The following is a 21,198-nucleotide window of genomic DNA, read 5'->3' on the forward strand; positions in this document are numbered from 1 at the left end:
GCGCGAAAGCGTAACAAACATGCTTACTTTCGCATTTATAATATAATAGAAATTATTAACTATGAAAATATTATTTCTACAATTCAGAAGACGTTTTCTTGGGGCCCTTTCCTGTCCCTATATATAAGTCACCAAATTATTATCCAGGATAATCATTACGATTAGTTAATTCATACTATTGGAGTTGAAATACGTATTTAAAATACAAATAATGTATCTAGTCATGGATTCGAATTTGGAATTTTACATGGATTTATTAATAAATCTTTAAAAACTTTCAGAAATATACAAAGTTAATATCTGTTTCTAAAAAGAAATGTTTAAGTATTAAGCTACGTAAGATAAATGAATAGTAACAGGTAGGTAAGGAAAATTAAGTGTAATGTAAGAAAACTTGAAACAAGAATTTACTGATTTTTACAAAAAAATAATTTTAATATTTGGGAAAAAAAAATATTTGCGTGTTAACATGTTAAGAACAATTTTTTTTGAACCAAGTTCTTGTGAATAAAAATAATATAAATAGTTACTTCTAATAAATAAAATAAATTATTTTTAGATATAAAATTATGATTTTGTTTAAATAGATATTAAAAAAAGATAAATTAAAATTTAAGGTAACTCGCCAAATAATTTTTTAGTTATTAACAATTAATAAATAATATTTATTTATTAGCCATTAAGATCAGTATAATAGATTAAACCGAATAATTAAATTAATTATAATAATTATTAAATTGATTATTTAGCTTAATAAGCATAAGAAAAAAAAACTAAGCATATAAAAAAAAACTAGATATATAATTTATACAAATTATATATTTCGTTTTATAATAGTCATAATTTCAACATCTGATAAGATCAATGTTAATTTGTTAAAAAACAATTAATAATAGTTTAATTTTTTTTATACAAAATTTTGAATGATTATCAAAAATTCTAAGATTCTAGATCATAAATTTGAAAAATATGGCCCAAATTTAGTAGGATTACATACTTTGTTTATCAAAATTGGATAAAATTTCGATGTAATAGAGCAAAATTAAATATTTTGAATTTTGATGACGTCATCAAGTTCAAAAATTCGATTTTTTTAATAACACAGGCAATTTTTATCCGATCTTATTGGAATTTTTTTTGAAACCCACTAATTTTGGGTCATTCTTTTCAGCTGTGATGTCAGTTTTTCGCTAGTTATCAATTATGTGCTTAATACCGGGACCAGACCTCCACATTCTTGAAATCTAATAGAGATAGGTTAATTTTGATCATAAATTTGAAAAGTATGGCCCAAATTTAGTAGGATTACATACTTTGTTTATCAAAATTGGATAAAATTTCGATGTAATAGAGCAAAATTAAATATTTTGAATTTTGATGACGTCATCAAGTTCAAAAATTCGATTTTTTTAATAACACAGGCAATTTTTATCCGATCTTATTGGAATTTTTTTTGAAACCCACTAATTTTGTGTCATTCTTTTCATCTGTGATGTCAATTTTTTGCTAGTTATCACTTATGTGCTTAATTCCGGGATCAGGCCTACACATTCTTGAAACCTAATAGACCTAGGTTATTTTTGATCATGAATTTGAAAAATATGGCCTATATTTAGTGGGATTACATACTTACATACTACAGGATTACAACCGTGCAAGTGTTTTGTATAGGAATTATAAAATTATTTTATTTGTATTATTATTTTATTACTATAGGCAACTTTTACAACATTACTGTTTTATTATTTGCATATATCTCTGAATGTAAAAGCAATTTTTTTTCACTTCATTTTTCTAAGTATATCGCGACAAACAGGTTGATAAGCTATGATCTAAAAGATTTGTTCAATCAAAACAGTCTAAATAATGAGCAGATTATTAATTATTTAGACTGTTTATCCGACAAATGTTTATGAGAGTTAATTATGTGAGCTCCAGAGTCGTAAATTTTACGTCTCTAGCAGGGTTATAGAAACTGTCGTGTAAGTATAAGTATAAGGAAAACAGGAACCCCGATTTCCAACATACCTACGTAACGAAAAAACGAAAATTGAATGACCTGTTACATTTGCAAATTACACAATTTGTTTTAAATTTATGGATTTTTAAAAGTGGATTTTTTGGATAGTTTGACAACTTTTGTATAAAAATGTTGTTGTTTAAGTTCAAGTCTTTCAAAATAGGACAGGTTAATGAGTAAATGGAAAATACCGAAGTAGGCAAACATTTAAATTAAATTTGTAAGAGCGGGTGTATGATTCTGAATGTCTTTTTTTTACATATATTTATTATATTTTTTACAGAAGTATGTATAAATTGATGTCCTTATTACACTACATAGCACTATCTTTTCTACAACACCGAGTGTAAAAAGTGTATGCAAAAAAATTAAATTTGTTGATTAAAACTTCACCTCCACAGTAAAAAGGCTTAAGAGTCGTTCTTCTAGCGCAAAATACCAAAAAAAAAGAGAGTAAGAGAGAGAACTCATGGTAGGTCAACCTGTATAAGGGCAATCCTAATACCATTAAAATGCGAAACCAATTTTATAAATGGGAAAGTAACTCTGTGTTACACTGTTAAACTTGGGTACGACGTTACCTTAAACCTTGGAGATGAGCAAAGCCTAACTTTTTTCTTCTGAAAATGACGCCAAACTTAAGGATTCTTTAATACCTAAAACCGAATAGTTGGGTCAAAATGGCTGAATTGAAAGGCGTCAGAGGACTTAGAACTCAAGGATACTGTATGAATCAAATAAGGCAAATAGCGAAATTTGTTTATAAAATTATTTTTGAACAAAAGTTGGATGGATAACAGCGAGCTCTAGTATTGCGTAATTTAAATTCGAAGAGTATTTTTACGATAATTCACAAAAAATCGTTACCGATTCGTATACGAAAGTGAAAGTGATTATAAAAATGGTCTTTGTTATATCCAATAATTGATTTAATACCAATAAATAATAATTAGACATGTCTGAATTTCTTAATGTTATTTTAATAACAAAAATGCATTTTTATTTGCATTTTGTTGAATTTGTTGAAGCGATCACATATACAATCTTTCAGGTATGAAGTCTTTCTTGTATTTCTTTCCGAGAACTAATTAAATTATTTTGGAATATTTTTACTGTGATTTTTCTTGTTTAGTGTTTTATTTTATTTATATTTCCAATCACATTTTTTATATATACATATTGAAAGATTAAGTAAGCATTAGGTATATACCATGCGCGGAACAAAGTGAAGGAAATAGGGGCAATCACCCTTTCAAAAGGATAAAGGAAGTAGATTATTTTAAGTAATTAGCAAATAACTTACAACCCCTAGCCATAATACATAAAACAGTCTGATTATGCTCGTTGCTAGAATGGAATTTCTCAAAAGATTTTCAAGAATAACTTTAACCCAAAAAAATACAAAAATTGGGTCTTTGTGATGATTAGACTAGTGGTATATATATTGACGTTAATCGTATACGAGGGTTGATATTCTAGACCAATTTCTTCGATCGATACATCAGATATAGAAATTTGTCGATTAATCGCAAAATGAGCCTGATTCTCATGTCTTTGGATTATTTAAAATAATTGAAATCTACATAATTTGACCATTATGTGAGTATTTTTGATTTTATCATGAAAAGTTTCTAACCCTCAATAAAATTTTTGGACTCCGCACTTGTTTCTCTGTTTATTACAGCAGCAGTCATCTAATAAAGTTTAGGATAATCCTATTAAACCATATAAACCGCAAAATGATCCCCACCTTTTTAAAATCAGAATCAAATAAAACTTAAAAACCAGAAAAAAAATTAATTGAAAGAATGAAAAGCAAATAAAATTTTCGACGCCTATATTTATGATTTTTATTTTTATTTTTTTAGTATTTTCACAACAATTCAACAAGAAAATACAACAACAGACCTAAGATCTAGTGTGTGTTGCTGTTTGGCGCAAGTTTTATAAAGTTAAAAAGTTTTTTTTTAAATGAAAGTGTAACAATGAAATTAATTTTATTCTTATTAATTGTTATTCAATTATTGAATGGATTATTGTGTAAATATGATAAGGAATTATTACGGCGTGATTCGATTGTTTATGGATTAGCAACCGTTAATTATACGAACGAAAATGATGCTTCGGTATCAACGTGTTCGTTGCAGTTACAACAATTCGTTGATGGGGTTGAGAATCAAACTTTATGGGCTTTAAGATGTAAGTGATTGGAGTATTTTTATTTCTGAGCATTTTCTAATGCCAATCTTAACATATAAATCCTTGAAGTGTTTTTAATTATGTAACAAGGCTAATTTTCCTAAGTTAATTGGAAAACTAATATTCATTAGTTTAAAGCATGACAAATATTTTCCTTTAAAGAAAATTATAAGAAACGCCACTCGTTTTCCCTTATTCTACATTTGAGGTGACGAAATGAATGGTATTTGTGTGTTATTTTTTCTATAAGTGGCTTTCTATAAATCCTTTTCTCTAAGTGGCGTAAAATTTTACTCTTAATTTTATTTCTCTTAATTTTTGTCTACTAAGACTTAGGTTGCGGGCTCAAATCCAGGCAACGGCATTGTGAAGGCAGTGTTGTCGTCGCTTGGCCATTAAACTGTCGTCGCTTGGATAACAACGAAATAACCGATTCCACTCGCATCAAAAATTTAATTGTATACCGTTGTAGTTTAATAAATAAAGATTGAAAAAATAAGGATGTGGGTGGCCTCTGTTATAGACGTATATGTCAGACCTACGTAGGTTAAATTCTATTATTATTATTATTATATTATTATTGTTATTATAAGAGTCGTAAAGATTGTGACGCATCGTGACGAAAGGGGATATACGACAGATGACCTAAATTGCTAAAATTACCGTGACATAGTTTATGAACGTGAAAAATTGGTATATATTTTACCTTTAACATTTACGATAATCTTAAAAAATTCCTTTTTTTTCGTCTCTAAAAATTTTTAACAATATTATATTTCCATTACGTCAGCAAACTAATAAGTAGATCGTAATAATAGTTATATTAGTTATAATTTTTTATAAATCACAAATTTTTCCATAAATTTTTTTATAAACCAGTATATTATCTATTTTTATTTTTACTAAAGGATTAGCAAGTGTTCATCTGAAAATTTATTTAGCATTAAAAATATAAAAAATCGTTAAAACATTCAAAATTTATCATCACTTTGATCAATATTTTTCCGGTATACTCATTTATATGGTTCCGTAGGTCAATTTATTTTATACAGTTATCACGATTTAAGGCAATTCAATCGTGAATACTGGCTTTTCTTCGGGAAGTATACCGAAAATAAATTTATTATTTTTACTTTTACTAAAGGATTAGCAAGTGTTCATCTGAAAATTTATTTAGCATTAAAAATATAAAAAATCGTTAAAACATTCAAAATTTATCATCACTTTGATCAATATTTTTCCGGTATACTCATTTATATGGTTCCGTAGGTCAATTTATTTTATACAGTTATCACGATTTAAGGCAATTCAATCGTGAATACTGGCTTTTCTTCGGGAAGTATACCGAAAATAAAAAAGTAGTAGTATCATTTTCTATAAATCTCGAACTATTTTATCAATTCCATTTTTTTTCGAAAACATACTGAAACATTAATTTCTAACGAAATTTTTGGTTCCAAGAAAACAGTTATGTGTGTGTGTATATAGTTATGTGTGTATACAGTTGCAGTTATGTGTGTGTGTATATATTGAGTATATGTATAGATACAATGTCTTAGTATTGTACACTATTGTCGTAAATAGTGCACGAATATATAAGAACATGTTTTTATGGACTTAACTATATCGAATTAATCACCTTCAACCATAAACTTTTATGTCTAAAACCAAGTATTTTGGCATTTTTCTATTATTAATGAGGAACTGACAAATCGAGGCACGGATTCTGGTGGTAGAAAAAAACAACTCTTAATGGGTTACAACTATCGAGTAAATACATACTGTTTATATTAGCAATAAATTGTTTATAATAAATTATCGATAAATAAAATTAAAAATGGAAGTTGGAATTTTTACAGAACGTGTTAAATCAAAAAATAGAGTAACTTGTGCAGTTAGAGATTGTAAGAGTAAAGCAAATAAAAATTTAAACGTAGTTATCGTACAGTTTTATTAGAAAATTTTTTTAATAACAATTTTTTGTTACTACAAATATTATAATAATAATAATAATAAATTAATAAAATATTTTATCAACAGTGTAATACTCTGGGCATTCTTTAAATAATAATAACTTTTAATTAAAATATATTTTATATATCCATTGGTACCTAAGATTTATAAAAATCTTTGTTTTTCCAGTTTCCAGATTTCAAACACTTAAGTCTGTGATAAGATCATAAAATTATATTTTATTTCGCAAATAATTCTGTCTGCCGCTTCCATACTTCCATATGACTTCCAGGTATTATCTGGTTATTATAATTATTCGGAAGTTGATGGATCTTTGTTTTTGAGTAAACACGCCTCATGTAATAATCGTTCAAAAAACGCCAACTTTATAGCTTTGAGCATTATTTTTACGTAATTTTCATTAAAGATCACATTAATTATAAATAAATTTTCATCAACAAACATCAATAGAAAACGAAAAATGTTTTTTAACGTTTTTTTATCTATCATAGGGGTTAAACATTTAAAAGTGTAAGCTATTTTCCGACATGTTTTTTAAGCCACGCCTCCATGTAAAAACAATGATAAAATATATAAGAAACAAATTATTTTACTTGGAACCAAATATTTTAGCAACTGAACTCTAAATTTTAATCATATTTTAATAACCAGTTTAGATGTTTTATTTATTAATGTATCAAAAATCGATGACAGATGTATATAGTTAATAATTCCGCCTCGTCTAATAACCTTTAGAAAATTTTATAAGCTTGTATTTATTTACATCATAAATCAGTCCTTTTATTCAAATACTAACATTTTTGGGGGCCTTTTGTAGCGAAATGACATAAGCATAGATACTAATTTATTGAAAATCATTCATTAAAAAATATATAGAAGTAAAATTATGTTTAATCACGATTCTAGGATTTCATTCGTTGAACCCTATCCCATTCCTTTTTCACGTTATTTTTAATGAAAATCGCGTGATTTGTAGCTAGCACTAGATTTTTTCTAGAACATTACATAAACAAAAAATATTACTTGAATTAAATTTTCTCTCAGATTGATTTACGAAAATTTAAACAGATATCGAAAAAAGAGTTTTTCAAACTAATTTCAAAACAAAAATTGTGTAAAGATTACCTAGGTTTGTAAATGTTGCTAAAACTTCAACTTACAAAGGTGTGATTATATTTTACTAACTACGACGTCATTATATATTATTAACTACGACTAACGGAGTCTGTTTCTGGGGAAATAACATTTTGTTCGAGTTACAAAGTCTAAATTATTCGAAATACCACGTATTTAGAAGTTTAGGGAATGGAATTTTTTTCGACTTACCGAGGATTGCGACTTAACGTGGATCTTTTTTTTTCTTTTTCAGTAATAGATACGAGTGGTGTACCAAACGAAGGTTTTCTATGGGGTAATAATTTCTGGTTAGGCCGACAAATACTTTGTTATTTTTCACAATTACGTGAGCCAATTGCCATTAGTGATAAATATCCCACATATCATAATATTACAGAAGATGATTATTTTCCCTATTCAATTGATTTTTTTGGTGCTTATGTTCGACATAATTTTACATTACAACAAAAAGCAAATATTTATAATGAGGTGAGTAAATTTTTCTGCTCGAAATTAACGGCTCAAGTCAACAAACATTGCTATAATAATTCTGGTGTTCTTTTAGTATACCATCGACATCGGTTTATGTTTACCGTCAATATGTGAACACAAGGAAATTGCCGAACGTTTACAATTGTATTTAAATGAAAAACTATTGAGTGTGCAAAATTTATACGATTTAGATTTGGAGGTAACACGAATCAAAAGTGTTCGAGATGATTTTCGATGGATGAGTACAAAAAAATTTTTTATAATGGTGTAAGTGTGACGATTTATAACTTTTTTGTAGTTTACTTTTAATCGAAAAAAAACAGACCCGGAAAAAATAAACCCGGGTGGTTTTTATACCGAGTTGGCTTTGTTGAGTTTGTCGACTATAGAGGAGTTGGTTGGGTTCTGAAGTTTTTTCTCTTTGCGTTCAAAAATGGGACACTATTAGACAAACATTAGATGAACACTTTAAATTAGAAAGTTTTTTTTTTATAAATACGTAAACATATTTTGTTTGAAACATTTTTTTGTAAAGCGAATAGTTTAGACAGTAATTGGTAACAAAAATCTAGCTTTTTGTTGGTAGCAAAAATAGTCTTTATAGAAAAACAAACTTCTTTTATTGGATTTGTGCGAAAATTTTTTCGAAGAGTGCCTAAATTTCCTAGAACCAATTATACGAAATAAAAAATTGTGAATCGAAAAAATAATTTTGGGTAAAACTTTTCAGTTCGTTTTTTCCTAAACTGAACGGTGTGCGGAAAAATGTTTCGAACAAAAAATTTTACTTTTTTAATCAATAACAAATTTCTATTTTAAAGTGTTCATCTATCGATTACCAATTATGGAATAGAGTGAGCTTTTATTGAGCTTGAAAACCTAGGTCAAGTTTAAGTCGGGTATAATTAAGTATATATTAAGCCATAGCAATGAGATATGTAGTAGCGAGTACTTTTCTTCCGCTAGATTTGGTGAGGATACTCGGAGAGGACAGTCCGCGAAAGTGTTAATGAGAAATTAAAAAAAAATCCAGTCATATTATTATTATTAAATTTTTAATGTCTATTTCAGAATTCTCGTATCATTATTAACAATATTAACAGTTGTGGGCACTACATATGACGTAATTATAAATCAACCAATCCAAAAAGCTAAAAAAAGGCTTGAAGACAATATGCAAAATGAAAAACTCCATACAATTAGCGGAAAAATGTCACATGGTACGTGGTTGCCTTTCACAATTTTTATTGTATTGTTTATACATTTATGAATGCTACAAAACAGGAAACTAATTCATTTTCTTGTATTGAATGACATTTTTTGAATTTTTTCTGAATAAATCTTTATTTAATCCTTGTAGGGCCTCCAGAAATAGTTCAAGACAAATCAAACATATACACTTTACAAGGACAAAAGAATGACAATAAGATTTCAAGTGTATGGGTACAATTTATTTTATGTTTTTCATGCTATACAAATACAAAATCGGTGCTACGAACGAAATTGGGTGAAAGTGGTTTAGCCTGTGTACATGGACTACGTTTTGGTAGTATGGCATGGGTAATTGTTGCCCATTCAACGTTTTTCTCTGGTGAATTTCTCACGAATAAAATTGGAGTGTTTATTGTATCACAATCATTTTTAGCACAACCATTAGCAAATGCGCAATTATCGGTGGACAGTTTCTTTTTTATAAGGTAAAGAGTATTTGAATCGCTTTAAAACATAGATAAATGACAGTTCGAGATTCGATTCGAGAGAGACAGTTTCGGGAGCAAGGCAAGTAAAGAATGTTTCAGGTTTTATGTAGAAAATGAGCATGAGATCTGAGACATTCTTTACTTTTGCTCCCTTCTCCAAACTAAACCTATCTTGACGACCATTGTTGTCTCTGCCTTAGTTGTTTCGGGTACGGAATCCTAAACTCGCTCTTGAAACATAACAAAGAATACTCTCCATTAAATTACCATTCAAACAAAACAAAAAAAATATGTTCATCCGTTTAGGAGCTACGGTGCCACAGACACACAGGAAGACAGACAGACAGACAGGAATAGCGGTCAAACTTATAACACCCCTCTTTTTGGTTCGGAAGTCCTAAATTTAAAATTGGTTCTTCCGTTTAGGAGCTACGATGCCACAAACAGACACCTCTTAAACCAAAGTCTCTTAAACCTATAACACCCCTTACATCGGGGGATAAAAATAAAACTCAGTGAAGAAAACGTTGAAAAATGGAGAAAAATAACGGCGATAAAGACAGTTAATAGTATTCTTACTGTACCATTTTTGAGCCTCAATATGAATTATTTTTTGTTCAAATAATTACAGAAATAAATTACGAAACCTTGCGTTTCTCGTGGACATACTTTATTTATGAATTGTATTTTATGTTTCAGTGGATTTTTAGTCTCATATTTATTTTATAAAGATAAAATCACAAAAATTGGTAATAAAACTGTAGAATTGGGGAAAACTGTCCTAGAATTTATTATGGTAGTATTAAACAGATATTTACGGTATGTATATTTAACCGTTTTTAATATCTTTTTAACCGCTGTTTTTGTAAAACAAATCAAAATACGGTTTTTCTTTCAGTGTTACACCAATTCTTATTTTTGCAATTGTAATATATTCTGTAATTTATGAATATTATGCGAACACAGCAATCGTGGAAATGGGTGAAGCCGTACATGAGAAATGTTCCAAATATTGGTGGCGTAATTTATTATACATTGGAAATTTATTTGATTGGGATGAGCTATGTTTATCATGGAGCTGGTATTTAGCAGCTGATATGCAATTCTTTTTAATTTCATTGATTTTATGCTTTGCATCATTGTTTTTATTGAAAGCATCGATATCGATTATGATTTTATTAATTATTGCGTCATGTTTATGCACAACATATATTTCATACGAAGCTAAATTTATTCCCACGTAAGTAATTAATGCTTCTGGATCTGCCAAGACATGTTTTTTTAACATGAAATTTTAAACTTTGATTGTAGATACGATGAAACGGTAAATAGTTTGGGTCCATTGTATTCCCGTCCATGGATACGAATTGGTCCATATTTAGTTGGTGTTATAACTGGATATTTTGTTGTGAAAGTTAAAGGACAATTAGACATCAAAAAGGTCAGTTATCTTAAGTCAAAACTTCAGTAGCCAAGTGGGGCGATTTTTTTTTAATAGTTTTTTAGTCATCGGTAAAAATTCTAGCTTGGTTCGTCATCTAAGAAGTGACTTAATATACTTGTCAGTACTTGGAGGAGAGACCGATTGAGAACATTGTGTGCTGTTTCCTTTTTATTATTTATAATAGTTTTTTATATTAACTACCTTCCTTGAGTTCGTTGCATACATACCCAGGAGCGTTTATACATACTTTGCACCCCGAAATTATGTTTATTTTTATGCCTATTTTAACAAAAATGTCCAGGAACTCAAAATAATATCTTAATTTCAGAGTTTGGTAATATTTTTCTGGATTGCTGCATCTTTATTGAATTTATACATTTTATTTGCACTTATGAATCGAAAAATCGATGTTGTATATTCAGCATTCTACGCTGGATTCCATCGTACTTTGTGGGGAGTTGGTTTAGCATGGTTAACTATTGCATGTATTACAAAACATGGTGGTATTGTTAACAAAGTACTTTCTTGGCGAGGTTTTATACCTCTAAGTCGTTTATCACTTTGTGCATACTTGCTGAATCCATTTTTTGTCACATTTTACAACTTGAACAATGAACAAGGGCACTATGTAACGTATATGTCTGCTGTAAGTATGAAGAATGTGTTTTCTTATTGAATTTTTAGGTCACAGATCCCAACATAAAATAACAGAATTTATCACCGATCGGCAGGGTGGTAAATCCCATTTTCTTGGTAATGCCTCAGAGTGAAAAATATTTCCGGTACGACTAAAATGTGAGGACACTTGTAAGTGAATCGGTTGAATGAAGTCATGAATTGTCGGGATTGCCTTATTCATTGAATACATTCTATAGCATGCAAGAAAATAGATCAATCTCAATCCATTTTGAGAAGTAATATTTCACAAAATAAGTATTTGTTTATTTTTTCAGATTGTTCTCAGTGCGGCCGATGTATTGATATCATTTATTCTCGCATTCTTCGCAACAATATTAATTGAATACCCGACAATACGTTTAATTAAATTAGGTTTTGCAAAACAAGTTGCGAAACGATAAAAGTAAATTCAATTCTAGGATTTGATTTAAGCTATATAACTAGGAAACTATTCAGTTTCAAACATGTATTTAGCCATTTGTGATATTTATTTTAAAAAATGTGTGTATACTTTTTAGATTTTATAAAAAAACAATAAAAAAATCTTAAAAATCTAAGAAAAAAAGAGAAAGATGATAAAATACCCCCCCTCCCTCCTGGACGAAATCTTGGATCCGTCACTGATTCAGAGTTTATTACATATCAGTAGGTGACATGCAAAAAAATTGGGCACGTCCAATTTCTTTACTCTTCAAATGCTAAAAATTTACTACCAATAAATGAACAATCATATAGAGGAAATTTCAGCTCAATCTGAGAAGGACCGCACGAATGTAGCCCCCAAATTAGGTTCATTATTTTCGAAAAAAAATACGACTTAATCTGTTTATTATTACAAGTATTTATTTTTTTATTTTACATGTTAAATAATTAGTATTAATAAAAAAAATTATAAAAATGCATAGCAATTTTTTTCAAAATTTACACAAATAAATAGATATTATAAAATTGTTAGTAATTTTAATTTTGCTCAAATCGAATCAAAATTATTAAAATTAATTCTTTATTAATAAAAATTGCCAATTAAAAATTAAATTCTAAAATAAACATCTAGAACGCAGCCGTAAATTTCTAAGGCAAGTTCTTTTTTAGTATCTATAATAGCAAATAATTTTTAAAAACCAAACTGTCATTATTGGGGAAATCACTAATGGCGTAAACCAGTCTTAACTAGGCTTAAATCTTGAAAAAGCAGTGGTGTTCTTTGCCATGGGCTAATTTTTATTTAATAGTTCATTAATACATTTGAACAGTATTTTTGTAAATTTCTATGATTTTCTAATATACAGCTATTATTTATTCAACGACTGTCGAAACCAAGTTTAAGCCTATTATGATTTGCGTTTGGCAAAATGATTTTCCCAATACGAAATCTTGAATTTATGTCAAAACAATTAAAGAATTTAATCATTTTTCCACATTTTCCGTCTTATATTTTAGAGCATATGTATTTTATTAATTAAAAAAATTTAATTATATAATAAAAAAATTAATTTGTATACGTATTAGGTATACTGTAGGTACTTTTCTGCGAATCAAGTTAAATCAATATTTTTGCCTTCGAACATTCCACAGAATTGCTGGGTCGAGTTTCTTTGTATGTAATGCATTCGGTCGAATAGTCGCTTAATTTAAATTTAGGCAAAATAAAATCAACAAAATCCATTTCTTCTCACAAATAAATTAAATCATTGAAACTAATTGAATTTTAATTATTAAAATTGCATAATTGATACTTTCTTTTAACAATTAATATTCAATTAATTATATTACGTCTTTTAAGTTAAGTCTTTTTTCCCCCGATAATTTTACCATTCTAATACGCCTGGTATGTATTTGTCGATTAGACTCTCGTAATATGGCCATAAAGCTTCAATGTCTGGAATATGTTCACTTTTGGTGTATAAATCAAATGTACTGTAAAAAAATTAATTATTTTAATAAGGACGATAGTTAAATTTTTACTTTTCACGTACAGAAAAGTGAAATGATTTTTGAAAATCTTATTTCTATCTATTTTTATTGACTGCAATGATTTTCGCTTATTTTTTCTGATTTTAATGTTTATATCTTAGAATAACGAATAAAAAAAGAAAATTTTGAAAAGAAAATGATAAAAATATGTAGTCCAAGTATTATTTTAACCACTTAATGCACGTAAAACCCCCTCAAGATTTGTTTAACCCTTATTGCAGCTAATATTTTTTGCTAAAATAGTTCGCTATTTTGATCATTTTTTTATATTTGTATACTATGTTTAATACATTTGTGTAAAAAAAATTGCCTATATTAAAAAACTATTTGAATTAAAATCTCTGTATGTACAAAATTTATATGCTTTGTTGAGGCTTTTAGTGACATTTTATGGTTGAATTAATACTTTAATGGATACTTGTATTATTTTCTTTCAATATCAAAATTATAAAAAATCAATAATTCAAATTTTTGTTGGTATTATGAAACTTGTACATGAATACGAAAATTGCAAAGTTAATATTCTAAGAAAATATATTTACTTACTTAAATTTGAGAACCCATGCCATCATTTCCTGATCTTTTTCGTTGCATAAATGTGCATAGTCACCACCGGCATGCCATGGGTAAAATGAATGGTATCGAATCATGTGTAAACCTTCTTCTGGTAATGTTGATTTGTTGTGTTTCAAAACCCGATATAAATATTCATCGTGACCCCAAGACATTGTTAAATTATCCAATCCACAATGGGCCTCATACATACCATATTTTGTACTGAAAAATTTTTAGAAATTAATCTCCTAAACACGAAAAGAGCCTTTTTCAGAAAAAGCCTGAGGTTATCAAGAAAAAGTTATAGTTTTAGCCGTTTTCGATTTTCAGAAAAAATTCTTGAGAATACATTCAAATTTAGACAGAATGTAAGCGAAGAAAATCCCAGCTCATAAAGGGGACCTTGTTGCGCTAATTTTTATACTGCTTACGGACGCCTAATAAATAAATCCGGATCTGTTGTGTAGGGTCTTTTTGTGAAACTTACTTGTAGCGACTGTCATTTCCATCCGTGTTTTTATCAAAGGATCCATCGCGGTATACAATCGATTTTCCCCATTCACAACCTACTGGAAACGTATCACCAACTACAGCCCATTGTGGTTCACCATAGAAAGCCATTACTTTTCCCAAATCGTGTATTAAACCAGTTAAATGGAACCAGTCTAAGTCTGGATGTTCATGACGAATACGTTCAGCTGTTTGGAATGCATGAACAATATTTGGAATATTTGAATCTGGATCACTTTCATCAACTAAATCATTTAATTTTTCCAATGCTTCTCGAACTGTTGCTTTGAAATGGTTAAATTTCAACCATTTTCCCATTCGACCTAATGCAAAGAAATTTCAAATTAATTTTTAGAAATTTCAAAAATAAATTCGTAATTTTCACGAAACCTATATCTCTCGGATTTTTTATGGAAAAACAAAATAGAAATATTACCTTTAACGAAATCCACAGTTTGATTTGTGTGCATTTCATAATAAGTACGGCGTACACGTTCCTTGATTGGATCACTTTCATCAACAGTGTAATCACGGAATTGTCCAACTGGTTTTTTTGCGAATGCTGGTTCAGGTCGTAACAGTTCACTTGGATCAATTACACCCAATTTTTCATTATTCTTGAAATTTTCATTTGTTGAATGAGCCTTTAAAAAAAATTAATAAATTTTCAATACATTTTTCAAGTATAGGCTTTTATTTTGATATCCGTGCTTAGAAAACGGTAAATACGGACTTAGTATGCATATATTTAACATTGGTTTTATGGTAAAACGGTTGATGGATGATATATTTTCATAGATTTCTCCAAAACTAGTCGGTGAAAATTTAAAAAAAAAAACAAAAAACTATTTAAATTAAAGTTAAAGCTATAATAAATTTTTGAAAACAAAAAAAAAACCGTTTTTCCCGACCAATTATGGGCGTATATTTATTCTTATTTTTCGTCTATATTCATGAAGTAATAACAAAATTCATCACCACAAGTCTAAACTTGCCTTGGCGATCGTACTACCTTAAGAGATAGGTATAGCCAAATTTTATTAAAACCTATTTAAATTTTCAGTTTTGTGAACGTAAACAGATAAAAATCTGTTGATATAGAGATTGAATTTGTAAAATATCTAAAATAAAATAAAATAAAAAATTAAAATTTTCAATTGAAAACATCGTTATCTTAAACTTTATATGATGATGCAAAAAGTTCAGATTTTCTATGTTCGGGTCAATTTCTAGATTTATTCAATAAATATCTCCAAAATCACCAAAAGGTAGATACCAAAGTTACATGATGAAATATCATTTTTCATAAAAAAACATTCATTTTTTGCGTGATAGCAAAAAGATTCAGTTAATTTGCGTTTATTTCAGTTTCAATATTTTACATATGCAACTTGCTGAACAATATTAACTATATCACCAAAAATTGTTATTTTTAAGCTTTATTTGAAAGCTGTGTCCCAGGTTTGGAATATAATACCTAACTGTAGGCAGAAAATCTGCCTGAAGTAAAAATTTTATTAGTTTAAAAGCTCTAGCCAATTTAATCTATAAAAAAACCCCCTCAGTTTAGCCCATATTTGGAAAATATTTTTGTTTTTTATAATCGTCACATATAAATGACGTTAATAATTGTTTATGTACGTAAAAAGATAAAAATCTGTTGATTTAAGATAAACTATGAAAAATATCAAAGCTATAATTTAAAAAAATCCAAAATTTTCAATTGAAAACAACATTATCTTAAATTTTATATGATTATACAAAAAGTTCAGGTCACACTATGTTTGGGTCAATTAATATAAATAACTAGATGTATCCAGTTAATTATCTTATCTCCTGAATCACCAAGAGGTCCGATTATATGTTGAAACATTTTATATAAGTTAAAATAAAAATTTTTATTAAAACGCGTGACTGAAAAAACATTCAGATAATCTTAGTTTTAAAATTTATATAGATCCAAGTTGCTGAACAATGCCAACTGTAACAATTTGCCCGAAATTATTATTTTAAGCTTTTGTTGTTGAAGGTTGTGTCCCAAGTCTGGGATACAATAAAATTAGGGTTGTAAAAAGGAGTATTTTGAATACAATATTTAAATTTACAGTACAGAAAATTTGCTTTTTTGTCATCTACAGTAAAATTTAGCCCAAATTAGCCCAATAAAAATTATGCTGTGTGATTCCATCGATTCTCAGAAAAAAAAAACTATTTTTCGCCATTTCTATATGTAAGGTGCTACTGATATTAAAATTCATCTGTCTCAAACCAAAAATTTTATGGTTTTTAACTAAGGAGTCAAAAATATACTTCTATCATATCAAATTCCTCAAATAAACCAAAGTTTTTGTTAGGTTTCACTGTACCCTACGAGCCTTTTTTGATATGAAATAAAGCTCGAATGCTTTTCAACTTTAAATACCGGTATTTTCCTAAGTCGAGTACTATGAAAAATTCAAATAAGTAGCAAATATTAGAAAAAAATTTTTAGTTTAACGCAAATGAAATTATTTTTTATAGTAAAAACAAAAAAAATAAAATCGATGAAAAATCCTCGGAATTATTTTCAAAAATCAATAATTTCAGTATAAACTGAACAATAAATAATACACTCATCAAAGGAAAATGACAATTGCATTAAAAATAAGTTCCGAAATTTTCGATTATTGCAATTGTTTCGCTGGGCCCTACGATCCTTTATTATTTCCCTACGTTCCTCTATGTCGAAAAGGTAATTCATAATTCAATGAACTATGCCAGATTACCATACCAGCAATCTCAATATTATAAAATAATTTTTACAAAATATTGTTAAATTAAATGTTGAAAATTATTAACAACAATTAAATTAACAACAATGAATGTAGTTTCTAAAACTTACCCTAACAGTGGCAGACATTGTTAAAGAAAAATATAAATTAAACTTCTTAAAAGATAAATAAACCACACACTTTCAGAATTTAGATGTTTTGAACTTCGAATCGCTTTTATATACCAAAAAATCCTTTATCAAAAAAACGAATTTTCGATATGATAAATTTATCCCCATTAATTTATTAACGAATTATAACCGCGATAAATTATTTAAATAATGCGATCTTTGTCTAAATATTTTTTTTATTGTTAGCACGTTTTTCAAAGTCACTTGATAAACAATAAAATATAAGAATTTTAAGTGGGGGTAAATAAGTTAACTTGAGTAGTCGATGAGCGATAATATCTTGATTTTCCTCTCAATATCCTTGCATAAGGGAAAAGGAACTCGGAAATTATTCGTGAAAGTGGATTTTATAACAAAAGGGTCCACGAATCATGAAACGTTTTTCTACGGGATATGTGCTACCTGTACACGAGTTTTCCAAAAAAAAAAAAAAGTCAAGAAGTAGAGGAAAGTCGAGAGTCAAAAAATGTTGTAGAAAATTGTGCAAGCTGCTCCAAAAGCTGTGAATTGAGGATGGAATTCTTAAAAGAAAAGCCTCTGGCGTTTTTCGATCCAACACAATATCTAATAAAAAAAAAAATCGTAGCCAAATCGAATTTTGTATTCCAAAAAAATTTTTTAAGGATATACGAGTGCCAGGAAAATTTTGGATAAAAGGCTTAATATTTTTTATATGAAGTTGGACTAAGTCTAAATCAATTCTGAAAATTTTAGGAGGGATTGTCCGATTAAATAATAAATAATGGTCTTATGCGAAAACGGTAGATGAATGATATATTTTCATAGATTTCTCCAAAACTGGTGGTGGAAATTAAAAAAAAAAACTATTCAAATTAAAGTGAAAATCTTAATAATTATTGAAAAAAAAACCTTCTCTGCTCGACTAATTAAGGATGTATAAGCACGGTAGTGGGGCAATAATTTAAAAAAATATATATTTTCAATTTTGATGATGAATTATGTTATACCTTGACAATATAAGACGAAAAGTAAGAATAAAATAGTCGATAACTCGATTAATTTTCAAAATATCGAAAATTGAAAATTTTGTTTAATTATTTAGCTTTCGATATTTCGAAAACCAAAACAGATATGGAAAAATTGTATTCTTATTTTTCGTGTACATTCATGAAATTATAACAAAATTTATCATCAAAGTTGAAAATAAGATAAAAATAATTTCAACCACAAGTATAAACTTGCCTTGGAGCTCATACTACCTTAAAAACCACATGCTTTTAAAATTCAATACCAAACGCGGTATATATCATGATAAAACTTCTGTCATTGGTCCTCAACGGGTGTTTTTTGTTGAAGTTCACAACTTTAAATGAAAATTAAACAAGGAAAAGTACTTTTAATACCAATGAAACTGGCTTTATTGAAAAGATAATTTTATATCAATCAATTATAACGAAATATCTATTCGGTAATATAGCCGCCACGGCTGGCGCGTAGATGGTCGACTTCGCCTATAGCTCGCCGAAATTTGTCGTCCAAGTGTTCAACATTCTTTGGTTTATCGGTTTAGATAGGTGACTTTACATTCCCCCAAAGAAAATAATATATCAGAGCTAAATTTACGTGAATTTAAGAAAATATTTCATAAATTTTCATAAAAAAAAAAAATTCAAAAATTTGCAAGCGTTCCTCTGGTGAGTCTGTTTATTATGAAATAGCAACCCAAACTAAAAACTCGATTATCAAAAAAAGAGCGTGTTGCTAACTCAAAGATGTGAACCTCTAAAAAAACCTTCACACACGTTTATAGACCTTAAATACTTAGACCTTCATAGAGAGGCATTCTTCTCGCACCCCAAGTAGTTCAGGAACTTGAAACATATAGGGGTATGTTTAGGAGGATCGAATCTATCGTAGCATATCTATGGTTCTTAAAATATTCGATGAGTATACAAAACCGCATCTAGTTGTGGGAGTCATCCTTTTTAATTTCTCTACAACTATTGAACATTGATCCGCATAGTAACGTTGATTTTTTTAACGGGTTTTCTATCTCTTTTATAGTAATTATTTGTAATATTGTAAATATATTGGATCTTATCATAATAATAAATATTAATTTCAAATAAACCAATCATCTTATTTAAGAGATGTTTTCAATACAAAGTCAGTGTCGTGGTGCGAAAAAAAAAATATGTCAAGATCATTTTGTATTTAGTGTTTTGCAATTTTAAATGCTAAAGTTTTGGAAATAATTTTTTGGAACATTAGAAATACAGATATCGACTTGAAAACTTTATTTTTGTTAAATGTATAGCTTTCTGAGGATTCATGAACTCAGCGGCTCGTAATTAATTCACACGCTGGATGAAAATCGGAATGAATCGGATTATATTTATGGAAAATTATAAATCAAGTTAGACCTTAGAGATCGCTTTAGAATCTGTATTATTTTATGAATAATTTAAATCAAAATAAATCCAAAAAAACCAAATTTAAAAAATTCATTTCAAGAAATTCATTATGTGAATCGAAAAAAATAATAATCATTAAATAATTCAAATTCGATGTTAGATGCTTTCTTAGATGGGATTTCTGTCTTTTGATGAATGAGCCATCACTTAATTGACCGTTTCATTTAAAAACAAGCACATTTGTATGTATCAGACACCTCTGAAAATTTTTGCTGCGCCACTGATAAAAAAATAATTGATCTCTTAAAAAGAATTTATTCTAGTTTTTAAAATATCATTTAATTGTCATTCTTTTGACTACAAGAATAGGAAACTGATATTTGTATACCCTCTACCAGAAATATATCAAGGTATATTAAATTTAGTCCCAAGTTTATAAAGCTTAGTAATATTGATGATACGAACCAAATTTTGGTATACGTGTTCAGAAAATCATCTATTTCCGTTTGTCCGCCCGTCCGTCTGTCATTTTGTCGACTCAAAAACGAATAGAGCTATTTTCCTAAAAGGGTCATAGCGTGCTCAGGGCGTAAAAAGTGATTTTGGGTTCGTAAACGAGCAATATATAGATCGATTGGGTCATGGGTTTGTGGAATCATCTCTTAAACCATACCAGATAGAACCAAAATGTACTCGAATCTCGAATCCTCGGGAATCCAAATTAGGGTAAAACTTAAGTTTCGATTTTCTCATTAACTATAAAAGATAGCTAAAAGTTGAATAGGTAGCTTCAAATAGTGAGTCCATTAATTCTAACTTCATTCAAAGTCCATCCGATAATATTAAGGGGGTCAAAGGGATCAATTTTCGGGTAAAACTTTTTGTTTAAAAATACCAAAAAACTAAAAAAAAATCTATAGAAATTTTCAGAGAAATGTGACCCCCGTTTTAGCCAACATGATTGACTAAAACGGCGATATTCCATACTGTCTGTATAGAGTATTTCAACAATTAACTAAGTCAATTGTTTATTTTCACTGGTTTTTAATAAATTTTATTCACCAAGAGGCCTTTTGACTACTTAGGAAACTGGTATTTTTTTAGTAAATTTTATTTATTCACCAAGAGGCCCTTCTTTTTACACATGGACAATTTTGTATTTATATTTTTTTTTATGAAAACAATGCAATACATTTATTTTAATATTTTAATTAATAATA

At 28.4% G+C, this 21,198-nt stretch overlaps 2 protein-coding genes across 2 annotated transcripts; one reads left to right on the forward strand and one right to left on the reverse strand.

Moving 5' to 3' along the window:
- Positions 1-4,005: 4,005 nt before the first annotated feature.
- LOC123299904 (nose resistant to fluoxetine protein 6-like) lies at positions 4,006-12,140 on the forward strand. Its single transcript, XM_044882314.1, has 10 exons — positions 4,006-4,219; positions 7,563-7,798; positions 7,875-8,068; positions 8,873-9,021; positions 9,162-9,498; positions 10,201-10,320; positions 10,400-10,741; positions 10,813-10,942; positions 11,274-11,591; positions 11,899-12,140. Exons 1-10 carry the CDS (start codon positions 4,006-4,008, stop codon positions 12,022-12,024), a joined length of 2,166 nt encoding a protein of 721 aa, XP_044738249.1. The 3' UTR covers positions 12,025-12,140.
- Positions 12,141-12,652: 512 nt separating this feature from the next.
- LOC123299778 (inositol oxygenase) lies at positions 12,653-17,665 on the reverse strand. The gene is made up of 5 exons (XM_044882123.1): positions 17,544-17,665; positions 15,099-15,306; positions 14,640-14,985; positions 14,144-14,374; positions 12,653-13,540 (listed from the first exon to the last, which is right to left on the reverse strand). The coding sequence occupies exons 1-5, from the start codon at positions 17,559-17,561 to the stop codon at positions 13,432-13,434; spliced, it is 912 nt and encodes a 303-aa protein (XP_044738058.1). The 5' UTR covers positions 17,562-17,665; the 3' UTR covers positions 12,653-13,431.
- Between the last annotated feature and the right edge of the window lie 3,533 nt (positions 17,666-21,198).

Source organism: Chrysoperla carnea, chromosome 5 (assembly GCF_905475395.1).
Source record: "Chrysoperla carnea chromosome 5, inChrCarn1.1, whole genome shotgun sequence".
NCBI lineage: Eukaryota > Metazoa > Arthropoda > Insecta > Neuroptera > Chrysopidae > Chrysoperla > Chrysoperla carnea.